Below are 26,063 nucleotides of genomic sequence, written 5' to 3' on the forward strand. Positions count from 1 at the left end.
GAAACCAGAAACATGGCCTGTAAACATGCGACAAAAATTGCTACCAGAGGGCCATGACTTAATGAGTGATTATGGTCAGATCTCTGAATGCATGAACAGATCTAGAATTGTGTATGACCCGAATACTTTAAACATAAAGTACTACTCAAGACTTCGAACTTCAGGGTGGAAAATTATGCAACTACACACTAGTAAGAAACGAATTTCGTTTTCATTCGAAATATTTTTCAGAGACAATTTTCGCATATGGTCTACAAGCATAACGCAAAAGAGGCGAAATTTAATCCGAGAACTTGATAAAAAAACAAAAACTATACGAAGCTAGGAAACTAAATCAGAGACACAAAACCACGGCGAGACAACCAAATTGCAATACGAACACATATAACGCGATAGCCAACCGACTACAACAAATAAGTTGAGAATATGACAATACAATCGGATTCGAGAAAACATGATGGGCAGCGACGAGAAAAGACAGTGACAAAGGACGGCGACGGCGAGGCTGAAATAGGATTTTGAGGCCGAGAAGCAAAGGACAGCGTGCTAGGGCTTTGAAAGCCTCGACGGCAGATTGTTTCTCGAGAAATTTGCGTTTCGTGTTTCGGTAGGTTTTATGGACGGGATTTATTGAGAGGCGTACTAAAAGAGGCAAACGATTTTAAGCCTCTCTTTTTACGTCATTTGATAGAGCAGTTTAATCTGAAAAGGCATAATAATCTCATGTAATTGTGTCATTATTTAATATATTATTAATCCTTTTTAAGGCATAATAATCTCATGTAATTTTTTATGAAATTATATTTTCTTTATTTATAGTCTACAAGTATCCTACCGGTAGGTCACGCCCAGTACCCTATCTCTATGATACATATTGTATCAGTCCTATCATCACCAAGACGTGACAATGTTGTTTGGTTGAAACCAACATTTATACCCAAAAATAGTATCAATGCTTCACAAAAATGTATATTTAGAGCACGCGTTGTTGTTGGGGGTTTAAATAGCATACCCGAATATATATATATATATATATATATATATATATTTAGTAGTAAAAATGCTGGTTAATAAATTATCAATTTATTTGAATTTAATTTATTTATTATTTAATTTATCTTAGAAATTTAGTCGTGGAACAACTAAGTATCGTCTAATTACAATATCTTACCGGCATGATACATAAGTATCCTATCGCTTGGATACATACCGTATCCTAGCGGTCGGATACACAAGTATCATATCGCTAGGATTAAATAGCAACGCCGAATATATATATATATATAAATATATATTAGTAGTACAAATGCTGGTTAATAAATTATCAATTTATTTGAATTTAATTAATTAATTATTTAATTTATCTTAGAAATTCAGTCGTGGAACAACTAAGTATTGTCTAATTACAATATCCTACCGGTCGGATACATAAGTATCATATCGCTAGGATTGATAACGTATCCTACCGGTACGCTACGTTATGTATCCTATCGTTACGATACAACGCTTATCCTACCGGTAGGATAAATTAAGTATCTTATCTCCAATACATATGGTCTCCTACTAGTAGGTTATGAATTTTTAAATATCCTACCGGTAGGTTACGCCCAGTACCCTATGTCTACGATACATATTGTATCCTACCGGTAGGATAGTCCTATCATCACCACGACTTGTCAATGTTCTTTGGTTGAAACCAACATTTATACTCAAAATTAGTATGAATGCTTCACAAGAATGTATATTTTAGAGCACGCGCTGTTGTTGGGGGTTTAAATAGCGACGCCGGATATATATATATATATAGTAAAAATGCTGGTTAATAAATTATCAATTTATCTGAATTTAATTAATTTATTATTTAATTTATCTTAGAAATTCAGTGGTGGAACAACTAAGTATCATCTAATTACAATATCTTACCGGTATGATACAAAAGTATCCTATCGCTTGGATACATACCTTATTCTACCGGTCGGATACACAAGTATCATATCGCTAGCATTGATAAAGTATCCTACCGTTAGGCTACATTAAGTATCCTATCGTTGCGATACATACAGTATCCTACCGGTAGGATACATTAAGTATCCTATCTCTATGACACATTGTCTCCTACCGGTAGATTACAAATTTAGAGGTATCCTACCGGTAGGTTACGACCAGTACCCTATCTCTATTATACATATTGTATCCTACCGGTAGGATAGTCCTATCATCACCAAGATGTTGTTTGGTTGAAACCGACATTTATACTCAAAAGTAGTATAAGTGCTTCACAAAAATGTATATTTAGAGCACGCGTTGTTTTTGGGGGTTTAAATAGCAACGCCGAATATATATATATTAGTAGTAAAAATGCTGGTTAATAAATTATCTATTTATTTGAATTTAATTTATTTATTGTTTAATTTAGCTTAGAAGTGAATATCCTTCAAAGGCCGTTCACAGGCGGTAACTTTGGCTTATGAATGATGTTTGAATTTAGTTAAGTTATTAATTAATCCTATCGTTACGATGCATATTGTAGCCTACCGGTGGGATACATGAAGTATCCTATCTCTTTGTAGGTTATGAATTTAGAGGTATCCTACCGGTAGGTTACGCACGGTTCCGTATCTGCATGATACATATTGTATCCTACCGGTAGGATAGGTATGTATGTATATATATAAATATATATATATATATATTTAGTAGTAAAAATGCTGGTTAATAAATTATCAATTTATTTGAATTTAATTTAGCTTAGAAGTGAATATCCTTCAAAGGCCGTTCACAGGCGGTAACTTTGGCTTATGAATGATGTTCGCATTTCTTATATGTGAGTTTGTAGTTGCCTAGTTTTTGATAAAGACTGTGTTTTACAAGGTTGACACCGATTTTTAAAAATTAGACATACTTTTCAACGTATCCTACCGGTAGGTTACGCCCAGTTAGGGTGTTCTATTTTTATGTATTGTATGATAACTAAAGTGTTACGGTCATTTGAAGGATATTCATGTTGGAATCACGTACAAATGGTGTGCATCGGTCGGTCGGTTCGGTTATTAACATGTTTTTAACCTAACCAAATTTTTTCGGTTAATTTTAACCATCTAACCAAACCAGTATTTTTTGGAGAGTTAACCATCGGTTCGGTCAACCTAAAATTTCGGTTTGGATTTCGGTCGGTTCGGTTAATTTCAAATATTTTGGGCCAAAGGCAAAACCCAAAGAGAAAGCACAAAAGCCTTATATTTTGGGTCAAAGCCCAGAATTATAGTGCATAAATATATTTTATTAAATAATATGATCTTTTAATCATTTATTATATAATCAATAATAAATAATAGCATCTTTTAATCATTTATTTTATATTTATATTATGTGGAATGTGTTACTAATTTAGCATATAATATGATTTATAATTTTATATAGTTTAATTAGGCATTTTGGGGCATAGTTTTATAGGTTTAGTGTTTTATCGATTAGGATTTAAGTTTATAACATGACTATAGTTATATAGTTAATATGGTTTAGGGTTTACATTCATAAGGCTTTCTAGGGTTTAGGGTTCTATTTCAAAAAAACAAAAGGTTTAAGGTTTTATAGTGTTAGAGTTTAGAGTTAATATTATTAGAGTATAGTTTTATAGGTTTAGTGTTTTATCGGTTAGGATTTAAGTTTATAACATGACTATAGTTATATAGTTAATGGGGTTTAGGGTTTACATTCATAAAGTTTTATAGGGTTTAGGGTTCTATTTCAAAAAAACAAAAGGTTTAAAATTTTATAGTGTTAGAGTTTAGGGTTTATATTATTAGAATATAGTTTTATAGGTTTAATGTTTTATCGGTTAGGATTTAAGTTTATAACATGACTATAGTTATATAGTTAATATGGTTTAGGGTTTACATTCATAAGGTTTTATAGGGTTTAGGGTTCCCATTTCAAAAAAAACAAAAGGTTTAAGCCTTTAAGGTTTTATATTGTTGGGACCTTTAACTTGAGGATTTAGGGTTTAATGGTTTATAGTATTTGTTTTGTCATATTATTTCATTATCATATTTAATCTTGATAAATATAAATATATAATATATCGAAGGTGTTACATTACATGGTAAATTACTAAGTTTTTACTTGATAACATGAATTAATACTTGATAATTGATGTATATTATATTTATTTTGAATTTTTTATATAAGTATTAATAGGTTTTTTTTAATTTTTTAGAAGAATATAAGTATTAATAGGTGGAAAATTAATAACATAATTATATATTTATAAGAATAATCATATTATATATCTATACACATATTATTATATATATATATTATATATTTATATAATATGCTACATATTCGGTTCGGTTCGGTTAATTTGGTTAATTTTTTTAGTTAACCGAACCATTAACCGAAAACCGAATCTCTCACAAATCTCTAACCGAACCGCGCAATCGGTTAATATTAACCGACAAATTCGGTTAACGGTCGGTCGGTTCGGTTCGGAAATTCGGTTACAACCGAACTTTGCACAGCCCTACAATTATGGCTTTTAAGAAAATATAATTGCCTAGTTTTCGATAAAGATTGTGTTTTACAAGGTTGACACCAGCTTTGAAAAATTAGACATATTTTTCCCTAGGCACCTGTAAAACATAACATATTTGTCACCCTATCCTACCGGTAGGTTACGCCCAGTGAGGGTGTATTATATTTTTATGTATTGTATGATAACTGAAGTGCCACTGTCATTTGAAGGATATTCACGTTCGAATCACATACAATTATGGCTTTTAAGAAAATATAATTGCCTAGTTTTTGATAAAGATTGTGTTTTACAAGGTTGACACCTGTTTTGAAAAATTAGACATATTTTTCAACCTATCCAATCGGTAGGTTATGCTTTTAAATGTATCGAAGAGACCAACCATCTTGTCTGCAGAAAGTCTCAAAAGTCTCAATACTGCAATACAGCCGAGCTCCAACCCACTCTGCCCCAACCAACCCAGGAAGCATTAAAATTTCTTCTTTGAATTGTTTTTCTCGAGACTCCCCAATATATATCTTTTAAGAGATCTCTTCAACGTCGGAAGTACAAGGTATGAAAACTTAGACATATTTTTCAACCTATCCTGTCGGTAGGTTATGATTTTAACTTTATCCTACCGGTAGGAGACATTAAGTATCCTATCTGTTATCATAAATAGTCTCCTACCGCTAGGTTATGAATTTAGAGGTATCCTACCGGTAGGGTACGCCCAGTGATGGTGTATCCTATTTTTATAATACTGTATGATAATAACTAAAGTGTCACGGTCATTTGAAGGATATTCACGTTCGAATCACATACAATTATGGCTTTTAAAAAGGCTCAGGAAAAATCACCCCGACTTACTATGGGTGATGGCCCTGTTGCTAGGTTATCATGCCTTTAGAGAGAAGGATAAAATCGAAAAAAACGTCGTGAAATTCTGATCTTTATTATCTTGTAGTAGAATATCTATGAAAACCCACTTACCTAAATTAGTAGATTCTAAATTTGGAAATTATTTTGCATAGTCTGAGATAAGAAGGTAGTGCTAGTGTTATTTCAAGGCCCTATTAAGAATACTTCTGGAATGTGGAATTTGTTGTTGGTTGAACTTAAATATAGTTTATTTGCGGTGCTGGACATGAAAAGGCTTTATGGTTTTGTAAAGGATTTGGATCTTTTAATATGTAGGATCTTATGTTTTTCTTTTTTCTAAAGTTCTGGATTTTTTTTTTTTTTTGTGTGTTTGATGTAAATTTGTATTGTTGTCTTGTCCTCTGATGAACTGCATCTGAATAGTGTCTCAATTGGGTCGAAGTCTATGTTCAGTTAAAAACATAATATGATGTACAAAATTTTGATGAGTTTGACTGCATAGCATGGAGATCTTCCATTTCCAACACACATTAAAACAAACAAAATATGACCATTAGAGAGAGATCAAAAGATAAAGATGACATAATACAAAAAATGCTTTCTATTTAAACATTGAATCGATTTTCCAATTATCATATCATATCATATAATATACATAGTATGATTACTGAATAAGAGAATGATTTTGATGCAGCCACATCAGCTTTTGGGAAAACTCTATGATTGCCATGTGGATTAATGGAAAAAATTAATTTTTATTTATTCAAGTTATACACAAACACACAAATAACATGTATTAATTATTGATTTAATTAGAACAAATTAAATCATGGACAACCATTACAAAATGATTCCAATTTAACGTTTTCTTTCCTATTTCAATTTATCAATTGATTTGTGTCATTAAAGTATCATGCATAACCTTTAGAGAATGATTCCAATTTAACAATTTCTTTCCTATTTCAATTTATCAATTGATTTGTGTCATTAAAGTTGATTTTGTTTTCCTTTCACACGTAATTGCTAAATGGCAACCATATAATTTACAATCTTGGATTATTTATTGTATTAAATATCAATTAAAAAGAAAAATTTATTCACAATGAGGACCGGAGTTGGAAGACCGCCACCAAAATTTTAAACCAAAACAATCAGTAGAACAATATTTCCTTGTGTGAAAAATGAAATTTGAAATTTCTAACAAAGTAATCTAATTACAATTTAGATGTTTTTCATGGTTACAATTACTAAAAAATGAAACAATTTCTAAAAAAAACAAAATTATCACGATTGCATATGCTTCCATCCACAATCTAAAAATGTCCAAATAAAAAGAAGGAAATTAAAAATAAACACTATATTTATGCAGTAATATAATTACAAAAAAAAAACCCGCTTCCATCAATAACCTAAATTTGATAAAATTTACAATCAGATATTGAATAACAAACACAACAATTATGCTACATTATAATTAAAAAGTAAAATTATATACCGCGCAAAGCGTGGGCATACCACCTAGTTCATTCGTAAGATCGTTTGTTTCGATTTATGTTGTGTTTAATTTCCCGATTGTTCTTTCATACGAATGAGGGATTGTGATCTTCATTGGTGCCAGTGTTGCAAAAATCGGGCTAGTCGGGACTTACTGCTTCGATTAGAGGGTAATCGAGCCACTTAATCGGTATCGGATTAAATCGGGCATAGTCCGCCTAAGCCTTTTTTGGGCGTGGACCTTTTTTTGACTGGGCCTTTTATTTTGCCCCATTTTTCTTTCTTTTGGCCCAGTTTCTCATTCAAGTCCAAGTCATAACAGCCCAAAAACTCTCTCTTCTAGTCTTCTACGTGACTTCAGCTTTCAATCGCCGATCGCTTGAAACCGTAAAATTCGCATATGTATGTCCTTCGCTTGTTGCTGCAACCGATTGCTTTGGGGAGTACAAAAAGACTGAGGCGCTGGTGATTTCGACTCGGTTCTTTGCTATTCTGAGTATTCTCTGCTATTCGCTTGTTCTATTCTTTGCTGTCGCTTGTTCTACTCTGTGCTGGAGCTATTCTGTATTCTCTTCATTGGTTCTAGAGGTGTTCCTGTTCGTTGCTTGTTCTAGTCTGCTGGTCGACTCAGGTTCTGTATTCTATCTGCTATTCTTGTCAGTTGTACCCTCTCGTGTTCTGTACTCTGTCTGCTAGTCTCTGCTGTTGTGTTCTTCGATTCTTCTGCTAGTGGTGTTCCTTTTCATTTATCTTGTGTTTGACACACACATATATGATATGTATTGCATATATATATATATATATATATATATATATATATTTAATTAAAAAAACTCAAAACGATTAATCCAATTAATCTCTAGTCCCCACGAACCGCCTAGCGGCCGACTAGCGATTTTTGCAACCATGACTTGGTGCCTGGTTTGTTTCTTTGTTTGATTTTTGTTTCTGTTGTTACTGAGATATGCATTGCTAGTTGAGGCAAGTCTGTGCTGGGTGACGGTGGGAGGCTTGTCCCTGAGGCAAGTCTTATTTCCTGTGTATTAATTGTGATTACTTTGGAGCTTCCTGCACTCCAGGAATCTGTGGTCAATTTTTCTGTTTGTATTTTCTTAAATGCTGCGGTGATTGATGATGCCTTTTTTTAAGTCTCATTTATTTCTGTCAATTGGCTGTTGGGAGAGTTTCGCGCAGTAGGAACTAGGAATATGTGAATTCCAGTGGTATCAGAATTGAAGTGGCAATCCTAAATACAGAAGTAGTAGAAGTAGAGTTAATTAAAAAAGTAGATTTGGTTAGCAAAAGAAAAATAGCAAACCTCAATATAAGCTTCAAAACTGGCAGCAGAGACATGACTTGCCATTTGTCGAATAAAAATATCAGCAACTCACTCATCTATAGTAATCAAGCATCACTCAATAGGGGCTGGTGTTGGCTTAATTCTTAAGTGATTACTAAATATGTGAAGGCCTGGATTACTCCATGTCTCCAGTCCTTGATGTGTAAGAGTTTACTTCTTATTCTGACAAAGCTACACCTTCACATTTCGACTTGCTCAAGTATGGAGTGCCTCAAATAGTTTTTCTACACTACCAGTTAATGAAAATTTCTTGAGCCTTTTGGTTTCCACCAACTAATTAGAGTTCTCTGGACTAAACTAGTTAAAATATTAATATAATTTCAGCATTAATTTATTCTATTTAGTCAGTTGCTCTGCAATTACCTGAACTTGGGGACTTGCTTGGGCTGCAGCCTCCCTCTTGTTGGCTAAGGGTTTAGGGAGATAAAGATATAGAAGAGTTAGGGGCTTAGGGCAATAATCTTGGTCCTTTATTTAGGCTTTATGAAGTCTTCTATTATCCTTTCTTTGCGTAATGCTTCTTAATATATGCTGTTTTGTTGTGGGAAAAGAGAAATAAAAATAATTATGAAGAGCCTCTTTGCATGCATATCCTTGTGATTGTTTTGTTTTGTTTTTCTTTTTTCCTTTATTTTTTCTTACAAAAAGAATTATGAAGAGCCTCCTCTGCATATCCTTGTGATTGTTTTCTTCTTTTTCTTTTCTAGTTTTTCTTATAGCTGGCTGCATTTCATCATTATTTGTTGCATTGGGAGGTCAGGTGATATATCTATTGCTTCCCTGCAATTAAATTCTGGTCTGTACCTTTCTTATGCACACAAACACAACAATTTACAATTCTTTTTCAATGTTAGATGGATATTGATGAAGAGTGGGATGAAGTCATTGATTTTCACCTGTAGAGGAGATTGAAAAAGAGAGCATAATAACAATGATGTAATATAAAAGCATGGGTAAATTAGAAAATTATACTAATTTCCTTTCCTTTCCTTTCCTTTCCTTTACTTTATAATTGTTATCCAAACAAAGGAAATAACAAATCCACTCCTCTCCTTTTTTATCTATCCAAACATGGGAAAGAGAAAAGTAGTCTCCCTTCCCTTCCTTTCCCCCCAAATCCCTTAATCCAAACACACTCTTAAAGAGTACTTTTACAAAGCTTCCTACTTTGAAAGACCTCCACCCCCGCGTTCGTCCTCACCCCGTCTATTCGGATCAGTGGCTAGTTATAATTTGCATTTCCCTCTCTCCCTTCTTAGATTTTGAGGTAATGCGGTTTTGCTAATCAATTTTCACTTCTTCTCTTTTAGGTCAGTTTGCATTTTAGGGTTTTTTTTTTTTGGGGGGGGGGGGGGGGGGGGGGGGCGCGTGGTTCTTAATAATTATTTCTATTTTGTGCCTTTGGTTCTTGAATTTCGATATTTTGTTATGTCGTTTGATTTGGATTATTGATTATGTCAACTGCCCTCATTTAAAACTCTTTTTTGAAAGGGTAACGCCACCAGGAAGAATTCATTATAAATTTGCAATTGCATATTGGCATTGTAATACAGATATTTTGGTGCTTTCGAGTGCGAAATTTTTAGCATTTCTTTTGAAACTCACTCATATGTGTATCGCAAGGCCTTAAAGCAATTTTTCGTAAAATCAACTCTTGGCTACCCTATTATGAAGCTGTCTGGCAACATTTTACAATCACAGCTATATGTTGTGTTTTTATTGAGGCTTTTACTGTCAGTTTACCATACTTTAAAACTCAAGCCGTGTATCTTGTTTGGTGTCGTGGTTGTACTTCTCTTTTTCTGCTCTTTAGCAATCTCTACTTATTATGCTTATGCTCAGTGGTCGCTCTTTTTCACACATGGAATAAGAACTGACCCATTTGTTTGTTTATATGATGGCTTTTGGCGTGGTCGTAAGGTTGAATGGCTCAGTTTAGCGTACAACTTGACTTTCCGTCTGAGAATTTTAATGCCGCTACGAAAGATAAGATTAGGAAACATATATATAACTTGCAACAACACACGGCAAACAGGGTGTTCCATATTCAAAGGTTTACAACAAAGAACGATGCAGATATGATACGCAGTGTGGTGGAAACAAAACTTGGCGAGCTGGCACCGGAGATTCTACCACCTGTAGAAGGGGTTGTAGAAGGGGCTAATATAACTTTTGGAAGTATGAATGTTGAAGCGATCAACTATTGGTATCTTGTTATTGTTGCACCGACATCTTGTAAAAAACTGGATGATTTAGAACTCTTTGAGAAATATCAAGATATGCCTATATTCGTAAGCAGTGGATACCAAGATTGCATAATGTTAGTAAAAATTTAATACTTGTTATTGATTATTGTCTTCAGTCTTTTAAAGTTATAATATAAGTTTTTTTTTCCACTTATTTGCTGAATATAGGGATATAATTACTGCTGTTTCACTGTTGATGAAGACACCAGTACGTTGCCGCCTAAAACGTGAAAAGATTGTTATGTACAGTGAAGATGATTTATTTGCTGCGAAGTTCGTAGCATTCGATTTGCAAGGTGAACTATGTATTTTTTATTTTTTGTATGCAGTTAGTTATCTCCTTGATAGATAATCTTTAAACATAATGGTCGTAGATTTTAAATAATGTTGGTTGATTGTTGCAGATGACGAGAATTGTGAGGACAAAGATGATGTGTGCAGCAATTTGAAGAATCTTTTCAATGATATTAATGTCAACTCCGACATTTCTGGTTCTCTGAGTCGGGAGTTTGCCGCATTTTTTGATTTTCTAGAAGGAAAGAGCTTTAATATGGAGTAAGTTGTTTTTTTTTTAATACATGTGAATTGTATAAAGTAAGTCTTTTTAAAACTCTTTTTGGTTCCTGTGATTGCTAGACTAGGTTTTCTTCTGGAAACTAATTAATTTACTGTATAGTCTAGGATTAGAATAGAATTCAACAAACAAGATTCTAAATTATTCTAACAGAGAATATTCAAATAATGTTCACACAATTTGATCAAACAAGCAAGCATAGGAAGTGCAGAGCAATAACAGATAATAAACACAATCAAACAATGTAAAGACTGTAACAAGTAAGGATAGAGAGAGTGCAAACGATTTTAGAGTGGTTCAGCCAGAAATGGACCTACTCCACTACTCAAGGCTCCTCCTTGAGATTTGAAAATCCACCATGACAGCTTGTTGATGCAGAGACAACAAGCCCACCTCTTTACACAGCTGGTTTTGGCTCAAGTACCAGCCACACTTTTACAAATATGTATTTTTGATATGGGTAGAGGTTTAGAAACTAAATTTTGAGTGTAAAGAACCTCTAACAAAGAGTAGGAAATAGTAGGCTACAGATATGAATAATAAGAATTGGTTGGAAGCTCGTATGAAGTTTTTTGTGTATTTTTAGGCAGCCCTTGAGAAGATTATATAGGACTAGGGTTTATCTCCATTCCCTTCCTATCATTTCTTCTTTCCTTTCTTGTCTTCATGGAATCATTTCTTCGTTTGATAACTGTTTTTTTTTCCTTTGTTTGTGAACTTTCTAATTGCTAAACTAGTTTTCTATTTGTAATAATTTATTTTTAATTTGAATGTAGGAATCTTGGGAATGTAAGGAATAACGTTATATTCTGGTCAAAAGAAAAACGACGCAATTTTATGACTTATCTTTGTGATTACATCACCTGTCTTGATTGTACCACCTCTCAATATGAAAATATATTTTCGAAAGAGACTGAAGATGCTTTTGGATACAATCGGGATTGGAAGGCGCGATTTCTTAATCATCCTGAAATGTGTAAGGTGCACAAGGCACTTGAAGATTCTTATGTTGCTGAGAATTTCTCCTATTCGGGATTGCGAGGGGTTCATGAACATGGTTACGAGAGCGATGATCTTATGATGAAACGATGTCTCATACGGATTAGGGACCTATACGAGCATCGTTTGCAATTGAAACTATTATACTTGCATAATATCCAGGTACTTACTAGTTTTTGTTAAAAAATTTAATGCCACTTCATTTTAGTTGAGTTATTTTTGAGGCTTACACTTCCCGTTCTTTGATGGGAAACTCATGTTGTTTATTTTCTCTGCAGTTGAACAACATTGATCTTTACACGGATGCAGATCTTGTGGGTATAATCCACTTTTTATTTCCACTCCACATTGATTCGTTCGCTAGAGCTATAAGGGCAATGAATTGGCAAACTTGGATGATGCCATTTGAAATTCCATAGAGAATGTCTTTACAACGATGCTAAACAAAGCTTTGCCCATTCATGTTCCCATTTCTTCTCCCTTCCTTCCTGTTAACGTATATTTAAGTAGTTAATAGGAGATTGATGGATTGAGATTCAATGAGCAGCAGGGAAACCTCGGGTAGCAAGAGTAACGTGATGATGGAGATTGAGGCAAGCAAGCCTGCGGGGAATGGGAATGGGATTGTGGTGGGGGGCTTGAGCCCTCTAAGCGAGACTTTATGGAGTGGAAGACCAACACAGAGTTTGTGGGAGATGTCTCTGCCAGGCTTACCTGGAAGGATCTTACTGTGATGGTAACTCTCAGCAATGGAGAGACCCGGAAGGTTTTGGAAGGACTTACTAGGTATGCCGAGCCTGGGACCCTCACAGCCCTTATGGGTCCTTCTGGTTCTGGAAAATCTACCCTTCTTGATGCTCTCTCTGGCCGCCTCGCTGCCAACGCTTTCCTCTCCGGAACCATTCTTCTCAACGGTCTTAAAACCAAGCTCTCTTTTGGAACTGCTGTGAGCCTGTGAGTATACTTAATTGTTTCTTCTTGTCTTTCTTTTACCAGTTCAAAATCTAAGATTATAATTTTTAACTGGAGATCACGATCATCGCTGATCTTGATCCTTTAATTTGAAATTTAGGCTTATGTGACTCAAGATGACAACTTGATCGGAACTCTGACGATACGGGAAATGATTTCATATTCTGCTAGACTGCGTCTCCCTGATAAGATGTCTTGGTCTGAGAAGCAAGCCTTGGTGGAGAGCACCATCATAGAGATGGGTCTCCAAGATTGCGAAGATACCGTTATTGGAAACTGGCATTTGCGTGGTATGAGTGGAGGAGAAAAGAGGAGAGTCAGCATAGCTCTTGAAATTTTGATTAGGCCTAGATTGCTCTTTCTTGAGGAGCCCACCAGTGGCCTTGACAGGTTTGTATTTATTTGTATACATCTATCTAGTCTCTTCTCTACTATGAATCAACTCCAAAAATTTCCACTAGTATATAATAATAGCTTGCCCTCGTTTGGTTTGTAGTGCTTCAGCCTTTTTTTTGACAGAGACACTGTGAGGGCTAGCCAGAGATGGGAGGACTGTCATAGCTTCAATTCATCAGCCTAGCAGTGAAGTTTTTGAGCTCTTTGATAAGCTATACTTGCTTTCAGGGGCAAAACTGTTTATTTTGGCCAAGCAGCAGAGGCATATGGGGCAACAAAACTCTCTCTCAAGTGTTTATTTCATAGAATAATACGTGAAAATACGTCTTAATAGATTGATGCTTACATAATTAATTGCTTTATACATATTGCAGTTCTTTGCACAAGCCGGGTTTCCCTGTCCTGCTTTGAGGAACCCTTCTGAGCATTTTCTTAGATGCATCAATTCCAATTTCGACAAAGTGAAGGCTACTTTAAAAGGGTCCATGAAACTCAGGGTATCTCTATAGCCTATTTTGATGTTTTGCTTAGTTAAACCAGGTCTCTTAAATATTGAATTTGGTTATGAGATTTTGATATAAAATTGTTTTCATTTCTTCTCCTTTTTCCCTGTAAAACAATGTCTTTTGGGAATTTGTAACTCATGTTAGTTTGAGGCAACTGAGGATCCTCTGGAGAAAATGACGACAGCTGAAGCCATACGAACACTTATTGACTTTTATCGGACCTCACAGTACTGTTATTCAGCAAGAGAAACGGTTGAGATCTCCGGAGTTGTAAGTGCCAAATTCTAATTTATCCAATGTAATATGATAAAACTTAGTTACTTGATTATTGATTACTTTGTTCCAGAATTTATAGTTGTAATTTTCTTACTCTGTGTTACAGAAAGGAATTGTACTAGATTCAGGAGGCAGTCAGGCTAGTTTTTTAATGCAGGCTTTCACTCTGACCAAACGTTCATTCATCAACATGTCGAGGGACTTTGGCTATTATTGGCTGAGGCTTGTAATTTATGTTGTGGTCACTATTTGTATTGGTACCATCTATCTGAATGTCGGGACTGGCTACAACTCAATTCTGGTACTTTCTTTTTTTATCATATTTGGATATCCCATTTCATGCAGTTTCTTCTGTCTTTTTCTGTGCTGTAAGTTCAAAAAATAATGAAATTTGGCTAACAATAAGAACTTTCTGTATAATTAATACAGGCAAGAGGATCCTGTGCTTCTTTCGTCTTTGGTTTTGTCACTTTCATGTCAATTGGTGGCTTTCCATCCTTTGTAGAGGATATGTAGGTGAGTGTTCTCTCAGATCCAGCATGAAATGTAAATTATGCTCCATCATTTTCATTTTTTTTTTCTACCTTTTGAAGGTCTTCCAAAGAGAGAGGCTGAACGGTCACTATGGTGTGACTGCATTTGTGATTAGCAACACGCTCTCTGCAATGCCATTTCTGATAATGATCACCTTCATTGCTGGAACTATTTGCTATTTCATGGTTGGCCTTCACCCTGGTTTTGAGCATTATCTGTTCTTAATGGGGATCATCATAGGAGCTGGAATTCAGGTTTGTATCCAGCGAATTAATTTCAATGGTTAGAGATGGACTGCCAAATTTCCAAATTTCTCTAGACTCTTGACTTTGTGAACCGTCTACATGTGGCAGGGAATTTTCATGCTCGTCTCTGGATACTTTAGGCTTCCAAAGGACATACCAAACCCAGTCTGGCGTTACCCAATGTCATATATCAGTTTTCACTTCTGGGCCCTGCAGGTAAAGATCAGATAACAATATAATCAGGTTGGCGGTGGCGGTGGTGGTGGTAATGGTGGTTAAAGAATAATTTGAACTCATGAAGAAGATATGCATGCTTGCAGGGGCAATACTAGAACGACTTGAAGGGCTTGCTGTTTGACAACCAGTCGCCGGATCTGTCGAAGATCCCTGGTGAGTACATCCTGGAGAACGTGTTCCAAATTGATGTGAACAGATCAAAATGGGTGGATATCAGTGTTATCTTCAGCATGATTGTCATCTATCGCATCCTCTTCTTCATCATGATCAAGATCAGTGAAGATGTGACTCCATGGATCAGAGGTTACATAGCAAGAAGAATAAAACAGCAAAAGAATGGAACAAATAATTTAACTGTTGCTCCTGATGGCCTAACTCAATCCCCTTCCTTGAAAACCTACGCTGCTCAACAGACAACCGAAAACCAACAGGTGGAGAAATGATTTTGCAAATTGAATTTTATCTGTTTCGCACTCAGATTATATGATATTTACTTATATGGATGTGCTCTGACATAAACATGTACCACAAATAGACGCATACTTGATGGAGATTCATTCGAAGTATGTAAGACATTATGGGATGTACACTTTCATATTGAGTTTTCTCGCTTTTGTTGGCGCCATGTGATGAGATGGTCCAGTCTATCATCATCATTGTATTAGTTATTTTTGTGAAAGGGAAATTGCTCAATCGGAGTTAATTCTATGTTGCACCAGGAATTGCACCCACAATGTGTAATGTGCTTAAGCAAAAATAATAGACTCCGCTAAGCAGCCATGCCAACGGTAAGATCAGATTAAAGCACTGTGGTCTTAAAAATCACATGAGAGATGAAAATACTATGATCATCAGTTCTCTTCATCCCAACTCGGGCCCAAGGAAAAAGGAATTCCCGATGGAAGGTTGGGAATCCACGGGTCCTCCCAAACATTGATGGATTCTCCATTCTTAGTCTGCCATCTTACTCCTCTTTTTAAAAGCCCTTTTGCTGTGAGGAGACTAGACCAAACAAATGATGGCTCAGGGCATTTAGAAAGGAATCTTATGGTGAGAGTATATGAGTGACATTTTCCTGGCTTGGAACTTATGGTTTGGTGAGAGTGTCTGTTCCTAATTGTGTTTCTTCTGGTTCCTGATAGCGCTTGTGATTCATGACCTACCCCTCATAGGTTCTGGTTTGGGTTCGCCGTTCGTTGTGCTTTTCTCTGTTATTCATGCCAGGAAAAAGAAAGAAAGAAAGAAAGGAAGAAAGGTCTTGTTGAAGCATAGCCCCAAATCGAAGACATGGGTTTCGGGTAGAACAATCCCTTTATCCTTTTTCTGTCTTGCCACTGAAATTATCTTTGTAATTTCTTTGGTTATCAAGGCCTTTTTGGACATGAGCTTCTCAATGTCCGTTGTATCCAGGCATGAACAAAGGAGCATAAGCTTGTTTCTTCCACTTTCTTGCGAAAAGTCTATTCAGCTATCATCACATGTGCTCTCTCTGTAGTAGCAACTTGTTTCCTACTGCTTATCAAAAAAAAACTTTCTTGTTTCCTACTACTATAAATGGCTGAGCGATGGTAAATGGTTCATTAGATAGAGATGTAAAAGACATCACCACTTGAACAGAAGCACAATGCTTACGCCCTAAAAAATAACAAACTCCCATCGATCATACACAAAATTCTTGGGTGCTCATCGTTTCCAGTTACAAGAGCCAAGCAGCTAATGGTTATTTCGACAAACAGGAAGAACTCTAAATGGTCAAGTCAGAGATATCCTCAAAGGGGTGGAAACATGTTATTCCAAACGTTTTCTTTAGAATTTGCTTGCAATTGGTAAAGATCATACAACTTGCCAATTTTCTTTTCTTTTTTTGTTTTCTAACAGACGACAACATACCATTTCATGCAGTTCTTCTGCAAAGCAAAGATCTCTAAACATTGCCCTGCCTTTCGGGGAACAAAACAAATAACAAATAAAAGGTCATCCCAACGATTCAAAAATCAGACTTTACTTCAGAGAGTCCTAAGGATATTCTCCACTCTAGCATCAAATCCTATCACACAAGGAATAGAGGACCCCCACATTACTCACATAGCACAAAATAAGAGAGGAAAAGGAGCGGAGCGGAGCGGCGGTCAAATTAAAAATCAGATTCACTATTACACATCACAATTAAAACATAATTCAATATTACACTACTAAATCAAACCAGTAACTCCACCAAAGTATGCCAAACTGGCTTAAGTACTTGTGGAACAAAGAAAAATCAAGATCTGAAAGTCAAATTATATAAGATTGAGCTGCCCTCAGGGGCATTATATAAAAGATTGAGCTGCCCTCGGGGGCAGAGATCTAGTGTCTCCCATAGGATTGTCATCAGGATCACTGGTCTGTTGATGAATGTCTCTAACATTTTCGAATGCATCAATCCAATCCTCACATGATTCAAATGACATCCGGAGATTCAACCTCTTTGAACCTCGAGCTAATGCAGCAATGTGCTTCGGAAAGATGCTATGGATTTTCTCCACAAGTTGAGCCTTGTCCAATTCACTTTTCTGTAATAAGAACAATGTGTGGAAATAATAAATATATCCTTGGAAAGCCTCATAAATGGGTGGTTCTAAAACAAAACAATTACCTCTTCAGCATAATGGTACAAGTTTGATATGGTTTGAATGCATCTCCTCATATTGGCTTCATGGGGTTTCATCATAACTTCAAAAGTGCGTTTTTTACTTGGAATGAGGACACGAAGGTCGCCTGTGAACCACTCTTGCGAAAGGTCATCAATTAGATGGTTCAACTGTTCATCGCCATCCTCCCCAAATGCATCTTTAGTGTCGTCACCATAAATCATAATGTCGGGACTATTTTCAAGGAATGCATGTAAGCGCTGGATGAAATCCATGCGCTCAAATTTCGTTGCAAAGAGAATATTGTCAAACAATTTCATTGGATCACTGCAATTCAAATGGCAAATGTCAAGATTTTTACCCAACTCGAACATTTATTGAAAAAAAAGTTCAGGTTTTGTGGGACAAATTTTAAATTGATTGAAATAAAAGCTCAAACTCAAGCAAATAATAACAAAAAATTATAGTAGTAGTGAATTAAAGTAACTTACTCCAAGTCGAAAGTCTCAAAAAAAACATCAAATTCTGCTGTTAGACCACCTTTAATGCCAGATACTTTATTGATCTCCTCAAAAAGTTTCTTTAATTTATCACGCACCTCAGCTTCGTCACCTTGTTGATCCTCACCTGCAACCAACTACATAGTTAAAAACCTAAACCACAAATAAATCAAAAGGCATTAGATGTGTCAGAAATAACAGACCTTGAATATCAAATTTCATGAACTTCGCGAAAGGCTCCGAATGATCAAAGGCCCAACACCTATCTATGTAAATGGAGTTTAGGTCTATACGACAACGTACTTGCGTTTGCATCGAGACCCAAATAGACAGAAGCATAGACCTATATGAAGTTTTTTTAAAGGAAATTTAGAATTGTTTGCAAGTGAGACACTAAAATCAACTAAAAGTAAGGCAATACTACTGACCTTATGATAGCTTTATAAGATTCTGATATGAAAAGAATTTCTGATCCCTCACCATTCTGATATGAACTGGATTCATAGAGTTTGTCGACAGAATCAGATGGATCGAAGGGAATCCCATATGGGAACATAGCAAGGTACCATGAAGGATCCTCTCCAACTTGAAAGGGAGATAATGTCTCTGGTACCAAGTCTCCAAACAAATCTATCAGCGTCTTATATACCACCTCCGCATGCTCATGTTTTTCAAACTTTTGAACAGTACACAAATCATATCCGCGAAAACCATATCCGCGTGGGTTGTTAGCACGTACATAAGTAATAATCCCTTGCGTAATGTCACTAGTAGTGACAAAATCAAAGGTGAATTCCATTTTAATCTGCCAGTCAAAAGGAAACACAATTTGGTAAACCCTGGGCCACACCAAATGCAATGGAATTATAAAGCTAAAAGAATGAATTTATGAAATCTTCAAACAAAGCTAAAGCACACAAGAGAAATTAAAAAATCTCCCTCCAAAGTACCAAGAGGAAAAAAACTAAAATGATTTATAAACAACTAACTGCCGACATGAAACCAGAAACATGGCCTGTAAACATGCGACAAAAATTGCTACCAGAGGGCCATGACTTAATGAGCGATTATGGTCAGATCTCTGAATGCATGAACAGATCTGGAATTGTGTATGACCCGAATACTTTAAACATAAAGTACTACTCAAGACTTCGAACTTCAGGGTGGAAAATTATGCAACTACACACTAGTAAGAAACGAATTTCGTTTTCATTCGAAATCTTTTTCAGAGACAATTTTCGCATATGGTCTACAAGCATAACGCAAAAGAGGCGAAATTTAATCCGAGAACTTGATAAAAAAACAAAAACTATACGATGCTAGGAAACTAAATCAGAGACAAAAACCACGGCGAGACAACCAAATTGCAATACGAACACATATAACGCGATAGCCAACCGACTACAACAAATAAGTTGAGAATATGACAATACAATCGGATTCGAGAAAACATGATGGGCAGCGACGAGAAAAGACAGTGACTGAGGACGGCGACGGCGACGGCGACGGCGACGGCGAGGCTGAAATAGGATTTTGAGGCCGAGAAGCAAAGGACAGCGTGCTAGGGCTTCGAAAGCCTTGACGGCAGATTGTTTCTCGAGAAATAGGATTTTAAGCCTCTCTTTTTACGTCATTTGATAGAGTAGTTTAATCTGAAAAGGCATAATAATCTCATGTAATTGTATCCTACCGGTCGGATACACAAGTATGATATCGCTAGGATTAATAACGTATCATACCGGTAGGCTACGTTAAGTATCCTATCGCTAGGATACATACCGTATCCTACCGGTAGGATACAGAAAGTATCCTATCGCTAGGATACATACCGTATCCTACCGGTAGGATACAGTAAGTATCCTATCTCTATGATACATACCGTATCCTACCGGTAGGATAGGCCTATCGTCACCAAGACATATCAATGTTGTTTGGTTCAAACCAACATTTATACTCTAAAGTAGTATAAATGCTTCACAAAAATGTATATTTTAGAGCACGCGTTGTTGTTGGGGGTTTAAATAGCAACGCCGAATATATATATATATATATATATATTTCTTTAATATAAATATATTTTTTAGTAGTAAAAATGCTGATTAATAAATTATGAATTTATTTGAATTTAATTTATTTATTATTTACTTTATCTTAGAAGTGAATATCCTTCAAAGGCCGTTCACAGGCGGTAACTTTGGCTTATGAATGATGTTCGCATTTCTTATATGTGAGCTTGTAGTTGCCTAGTTTTTGATAAAGACTGTGTTTTACAAGGTTGACACCGATTTTTAAAAATTAGACATACCTTTCAACCTATCCTACCGGTAGGTTACGCCCAGTTAGGTTGTTCTATTTTTATATATTGTATGATAACTAAAGTGCTACGGTCATTTGAAGGATATTCATGTTCGAATCACATACAATTATGGCTTTTAAGAAAATATAATTGCCTAGTTTTTGATAAAGATTGTTTTTTACGAGGTTGACACCAGTTTTGAAAAATTAGACATATTTTTCACCCTATCCTACCGGTAGGTTATGTATTTAACAATATCCTACCAGTAGGTTACGCCCAGTATCCTATCTCTATGATACATATTGTATCCTACCGGTAGGATAGGCCTATCGTCACCAAGACATATCAATGTTGTTTGGTTCAAACCAACATTTATACTCAATAGTAGTATAAATGCTTCACAAAAATGTATATTTTAGAGCACGCGTTGTTGTTGGGGGTTTAAATAGCAACGCCGAATATATATATATATATATATTTATTTCTTTAATATAAATATATTTTTTAGTAGTAAAAATGCTGGTTGATAAATTATCAATTTATTTGAATTTAATTTATTTATTATTTAATTTATATTAGAAATTTAGTCGTGGAACAACTAAGTATCGTCTAATTACAATATCTTACCGGCATGATACATAAGTATCCTATCGCTTGGATACATACCGTATCCTACCGGTCGGATACACAAGTATCATATCGCTAGAATTAATAACGTATCATACCGGTAGGCTACGTTAAGTATCCTATCGCTAGGATACATACCGTATCCTACCGGTAGGATACAGTAAGTATCCTATCGCTATGATACATATTGTATCCTACCGGTAGGATAGGCCTATCGTCACCAAGACATATCAATGTTGTTTGGTTCAAACCAACATTTATACTCAAAAGTAGTATAAATGCTTCACAAAAATGTATATTTTAGAGCACGCGTTGTTGTTGGGGGTTTAAATAGCAACGCCGAATATATATATATATATATTTCTTTAATATAAATATATTTTTTAGTAGTAAAAATGCTGATTAATAAATTATGAATTTATTTGAATTTAATTTATTTATTATTTACTTTATCTTAGAAGTGAATATCCTTCAAAGGCCGTTCACAGGCGGTAACTTTGGCTTATGAATGATGTTCGCATTTCTTATATGTGAGCTTGTAGTTGCCTAGTTTTTGATAAAGACTGTGTTTTACAAGGTTGACACCGATTTTTAAAAATTAGACATACCTTTCAACCTATCCTACCGGTAGGTTACGCCCAGTTAGGGTGTTCTATTTTTATATATTGTATGATAACTAAAGTGCTACGGTCATTTGAAGGATATTCATGTTCGAATCACATACAATTATGGCTTTTAAGAAAATATAATTGCCTAGTTTTTGATAAAGATTGTTTTTTACGAGGTTGACACCAGTTTTGAAAAATTAGACATATTTTTCACCCTATCCTACCGGTAGGTTATGTATTTAACAATATCCTACCGGTAGGTTACGCCCAGTATCCTATCTCTATGATACATATTGTATCCTACCGGTAGGATAGGCCTATCGTCACCAAGACATATCAATGTTGTTTGGTTCAAACCAACATTTATACTCAATAGTAGTATAAATGCTTCACAAAAATGTATATTTTAGAGCACGCGTTGTTGTTGGGGGTTTAAATAGCAACGCCGAATATATATATATATATATATTTCTTTAATATAAATATATTTTTTAGTAGTAAAAATGCTGGTTGATAAATTATCAATTTATTTGAATTTAATTTATTTATTATTTAATTTATCTTAGAAATTTAGTCGTGGAACAACTAAGTATCGTCTAATTACAATATCTTACCGGCATGATACATAAGTATCCTATCGCTTGGATACATACCGTATCCTACCGGTCGGATACACAAGTATCATATCGCTAGGATTAATAACGTATCATACCGGTAGGCTACGTTAAGTATCCTATCGCTAGGATACATACCGTATCCTACCGGTAGGATACAGTAAGTATCCTATCGCTAGGATACATACCGTATCCTACCGGTAGGATACAGTAAGTATCCTATCTCTATGATACATATTGTATCCTACCGGTAGGATAGGCCTATCGTCACCAAGACATATCAATGTTGTTTGATTCAAACCAACATTTATACTCAAAAGTAGTATAAATGCTTCACAAAAATGTATATTTTAGAGCACGCGTTGTTGTTGGGGGTTTAAATAGCAACGCCGAATATATATATATATATATATATATATATATATATTTCTTTAATATAAATATATTTTTTAGTAGTAAAAATGCTGATTAATAAATTATGAATTTATTTGAATTTAATTTATTTATTATTTACTTTATCTTAGAAGTGAATATCCTTCAAAGGCCGTTCACAGGCGGTAACTTTGGCTTATGAATGATGTTCGCATTTCTTATATGTGAGCTTGTAGTTGCCTAGTTTTTGATAAAGACTGTGTTTTACAAGGTTGACACCGATTTTTAAAAATTAGACATACCTTTCAACCTATCCTACCGGTAGGTTACGCCCAGTTAGGGTGTTCTATTTTTATATATTGTATGATAACTAAAGTGCTACGGTCATTTGAAGGATATTCATGTTCGAATCACATACAATTATGGCTTTTAAGAAAATATAATTGCCTAGTTTTTGATAAAGATTGTTTTTTACGAGGTTGACACCAGTTTTGAAAAATTAGACATATTTTTCACCCTATCCTACCGGTAGGTTATGTATTTAACAATATCCTACCGGTAGGTTACGCCCAGTATCCTATCTCTATGATACATATTGTATCCTACCGGTAGGATAGGCCTATCGTCACCAAGACATATCAATGTTGTTTGGTTCAAACCAACATTTATACTCAATAGTAGTATAAATGCTTCACAAAAATGTATATTTTAGAGCACGCGTTGTTGTTGGGGGTTTAAATAGCAACGCCGAATATATATATATATATATATATATATATTTCTTTAATATAAATATATTTTTTAGTAGTAAAAATGCTGGTTGATAAATTATCAATTTATTTGAATTTAATTTATTTATTATTTAATTTATCTTAGAAATTTAGTCGTGGAACAACTAAGTATCGTCTAATTACAATATCTTACCGGCATGATACATAAGTATCCTATCGCTTGGATACATACCGTATCCTACCGGTCGGATACACAAGTATCATATCGCTAGGATTAATAACGTATCATACCGGTAGGCTACGTTAAGTATCCTATCGCTAGGATACATACCGTATCCTACCGGTAGGATACAGTAAGTATCCTATCGCTAGGATACATACCGTATCCTACCGGTAGGATACAGTAAGTGTAATATCCCTTTACACTATTCATAGTATCTTCTCGTGGTGGTTGAGGTGGAGGGAACCTCTGTGTTGGTGAACCGGTATTTGAAGGAGTAAAAATTAAATTGTGATAAAATTATAAAAATATTTTTAATAAATGGGGAATTTTAAAGGAAAATTTTTAAAGTAAGAATTACTTAAATCGGATTTAAATTTGATTTGTTATGAATTTTTGAAGTTAATTATAACAATTTAGTTAGGGGCGTTTTTGACAGGTGGGTGTTTTTGGTAAGTCAAAGTTATTATAAAAGAAAACTTAAAATCAAAAACAAAAATAAAATAAAAATAAAAATTCTTACGCAGTTTCTTCTCTTCTTCCTTTTCTCTCTCCCGTACATTTTTGTTACTATTCATTTTCCGAGTCCGACGACGGTGAGCGACACCACCGGTACCAAAAGAAGCGTATTGACGAGACGAGTATAACCCAACTTGAATCACGTCGATCGGAGTTGTGGTTAGGGAGATATCGGAGTTTGAAGTTCCGATTTCCTCGGATTTCTTTTGGTCGATCCGGCCAATTCCGGCAACGGTTTGACGTGTTTCAGGTACCTATGAGTTTATCTCATCGAGTTCTTCAATTTGACATAAGATTTGACAGGTTTGGGTGGTCGGATCGCCGGCGATGGGGTTAAATGGGTTTCCGGCGAGTTGACCGAGTCAGGCCGAGTTGACTCGGTTGACCGGCGAGTTGACTCGGTTGACCGGTGAGTTGACTCGGCTGGGGTACTATTTGACCCGATTTGACCCGGCCGGGTACTATTTGACCCGGTTACTGACCCGGTTACTATTTGACTATTGACTTTGACTCGGTTACTATTTATACGTTGACTTTGACCAGTACTATTTGGCCGTTGACCATAGTTGACCGACCGTATTTTTACCGTATTTTCATATATCGTGTTTTTCGGTGTAGACGGTGGTCACGATTGAGATTCGGAGCGGGTTAACTTTTCGAGGTAGGGGTTGCCTGGGACGCGTGCTTGGTTTTAGCACTCTGATTTCCAGGTAGGGGTTTCCATTCTCTTGCATGTGACTTTAGAGTTCCGGTTTTAGGGACTCTGGTGATATTATGGTTTTGTCGGTTTCCAGGGGTGGAAATACGACCTGTTTGCATGTTGATTTATATTCCCTGTTATATATATCATTGTTGGTATGTTTTCTGAGAGTGGGAGGTGTTGGATGAGGATATGGATGTGGATGTGGATGTGGATTGTGGGCCCATATAGGCGCCCAAATGATCGGATATGGATTTCTGATGGATGATATATATATACATATACAGACCGGATATATACCGGTGGACCGTCTGAGATGGGGTGCATCACAGGGGACGCCCTCTGGTGTAGGCTATGCTATCGGGATACCCGATCCTCATCCAGTTTCGGTGTAGACCTGGATTGAGACACCCTACGGGGATTAGGGTGGGTCCAGGGGTGATGGATTGTTGGAGATTGATGTGGTGATTACAGTGTTGGATAGCCTTATCGGCTACCATTTCACTTGATTGGATTGGTGTATGGATTTCTGGAGACCAGTGTGGGTGGTTCCAGTGTTGCTTGGCCTTATCGGCTATTGTGCTATTTGGTTAACTTACTGATGGATGTATATTTCCTGTATCGCATACTATGCATTTCATTTCTGGGTTTATCAGTATTATTTATGGATATTGGCGTTTCCTCTCTACGCCCTACTGAGCTTTGTGGCTCACCCCTCTTCTTTATCCCCTTTCAGGTGAGTTGGATGTAGGTGATGGCGGTCAGCGGCGGGATGCGTGAGCTGGTGTGTAGCCTTGGGCTGACTCTTTAGTGGGTGTGGGGACTTTTGATATTGTATTTTGTATATATTACTGGGTTTGATATCGGGTAGATATATTTTATTATTCCGCTGATGTATTCATACTCTGGTATTTCAAGTGATTTAGGTGGTGGTATGTATGATATTTTGGGTTCAGTACTGGGTATTATACATTGTGGGAGCTAGTATGATTATTATTATTACAATTTATTTTAT

At 35.6% G+C, this 26,063-nt stretch overlaps 2 protein-coding genes and 1 pseudogene across 3 annotated transcripts; 2 read left to right on the top strand and 1 right to left on the bottom strand.

Moving 5' to 3' along the window:
- Positions 1–7,222: 7,222 nt before the first annotated feature.
- Positions 7,223–12,515, top strand: LOC120001505. Its single transcript, XM_038849873.1, has 6 exons — positions 7,223–7,517; positions 10,167–10,566; positions 10,661–10,788; positions 10,897–11,047; positions 11,843–12,227; positions 12,344–12,515. Exons 2-6 carry the CDS (start codon positions 10,172–10,174, stop codon positions 12,482–12,484), a joined length of 1,200 nt encoding a protein of 399 aa, XP_038705801.1. The 5' UTR covers positions 7,223–7,517; positions 10,167–10,171; the 3' UTR covers positions 12,485–12,515.
- A 56-nt stretch (positions 12,516–12,571) lies between these two features.
- LOC120001506 lies at positions 12,572–15,934 on the top strand (annotated as a pseudogene).
- A 1,395-nt stretch (positions 15,935–17,329) lies between these two features.
- Positions 17,330–19,967, bottom strand: LOC120001504. 2 transcript variants are annotated; one of them, XM_038849872.1, is made up of 7 exons: positions 19,795–19,967; positions 18,790–19,170; positions 18,565–18,704; positions 18,353–18,488; positions 17,867–18,188; positions 17,563–17,783; positions 17,330–17,530 (listed from the first exon to the last, which is right to left on the bottom strand). In XM_038849872.1, the coding sequence occupies exons 1-7, from the start codon at positions 19,812–19,814 to the stop codon at positions 17,506–17,508; spliced, it is 1,245 nt and encodes a 414-aa protein (XP_038705800.1). In that variant the 5' UTR covers positions 19,815–19,967; the 3' UTR covers positions 17,330–17,505. The 2 variants fall into 2 exon arrangements, with proteins under 2 accessions (XP_038705800.1, XP_038705799.1); XM_038849871.1 differs by having other exon boundaries at positions 17,330–17,519; positions 17,552–17,783.
- Between the last annotated feature and the right edge of the window lie 6,096 nt (positions 19,968–26,063).

The sequence above is a fragment of the Tripterygium wilfordii genome, chromosome 7 (assembly GCF_013401445.1).
Source record: "Tripterygium wilfordii isolate XIE 37 chromosome 7, ASM1340144v1, whole genome shotgun sequence".
NCBI lineage: Eukaryota > Viridiplantae > Streptophyta > Magnoliopsida > Celastrales > Celastraceae > Tripterygium > Tripterygium wilfordii.

Excerpts from the sequence above, each read along its gene's own strand:
- LOC120001505 (XM_038849873.1), top strand. The coding sequence starts at position 10,172 with ATGGCTCAGTTTAGCGTACAACTTGACTTTCCGTCTGAGAATTTTAAT. Across the intron at positions 10,567-10,660 it reads GGATACCAAGATTGCATAAT|GGATATAATTACTGCTGTTT; the intron begins GTTAGTAAAAAT and ends TGCTGAATATAG. Across the intron at positions 11,048-11,842 it reads GGAAAGAGCTTTAATATGGA|GAATCTTGGGAATGTAAGGA; the intron begins GTAAGTTGTTTT and ends ATTTGAATGTAG.
- LOC120001504 (XM_038849872.1), bottom strand. The coding sequence starts at position 19,814 with ATGTTTTCTCGAATCCGATT. Across the intron at positions 18,189-18,352 it reads TTTGAGACTTTCGACTTGGA|TGATCCAATGAAATTGTTTG; the intron begins GTAAGTTACTTT and ends TTTGAATTGCAG. Across the intron at positions 17,784-17,866 it reads TGTACCATTATGCTGAAGAG|AAAAGTGAATTGGACAAGGC; the intron begins GTAATTGTTTTG and ends TTCTTATTACAG.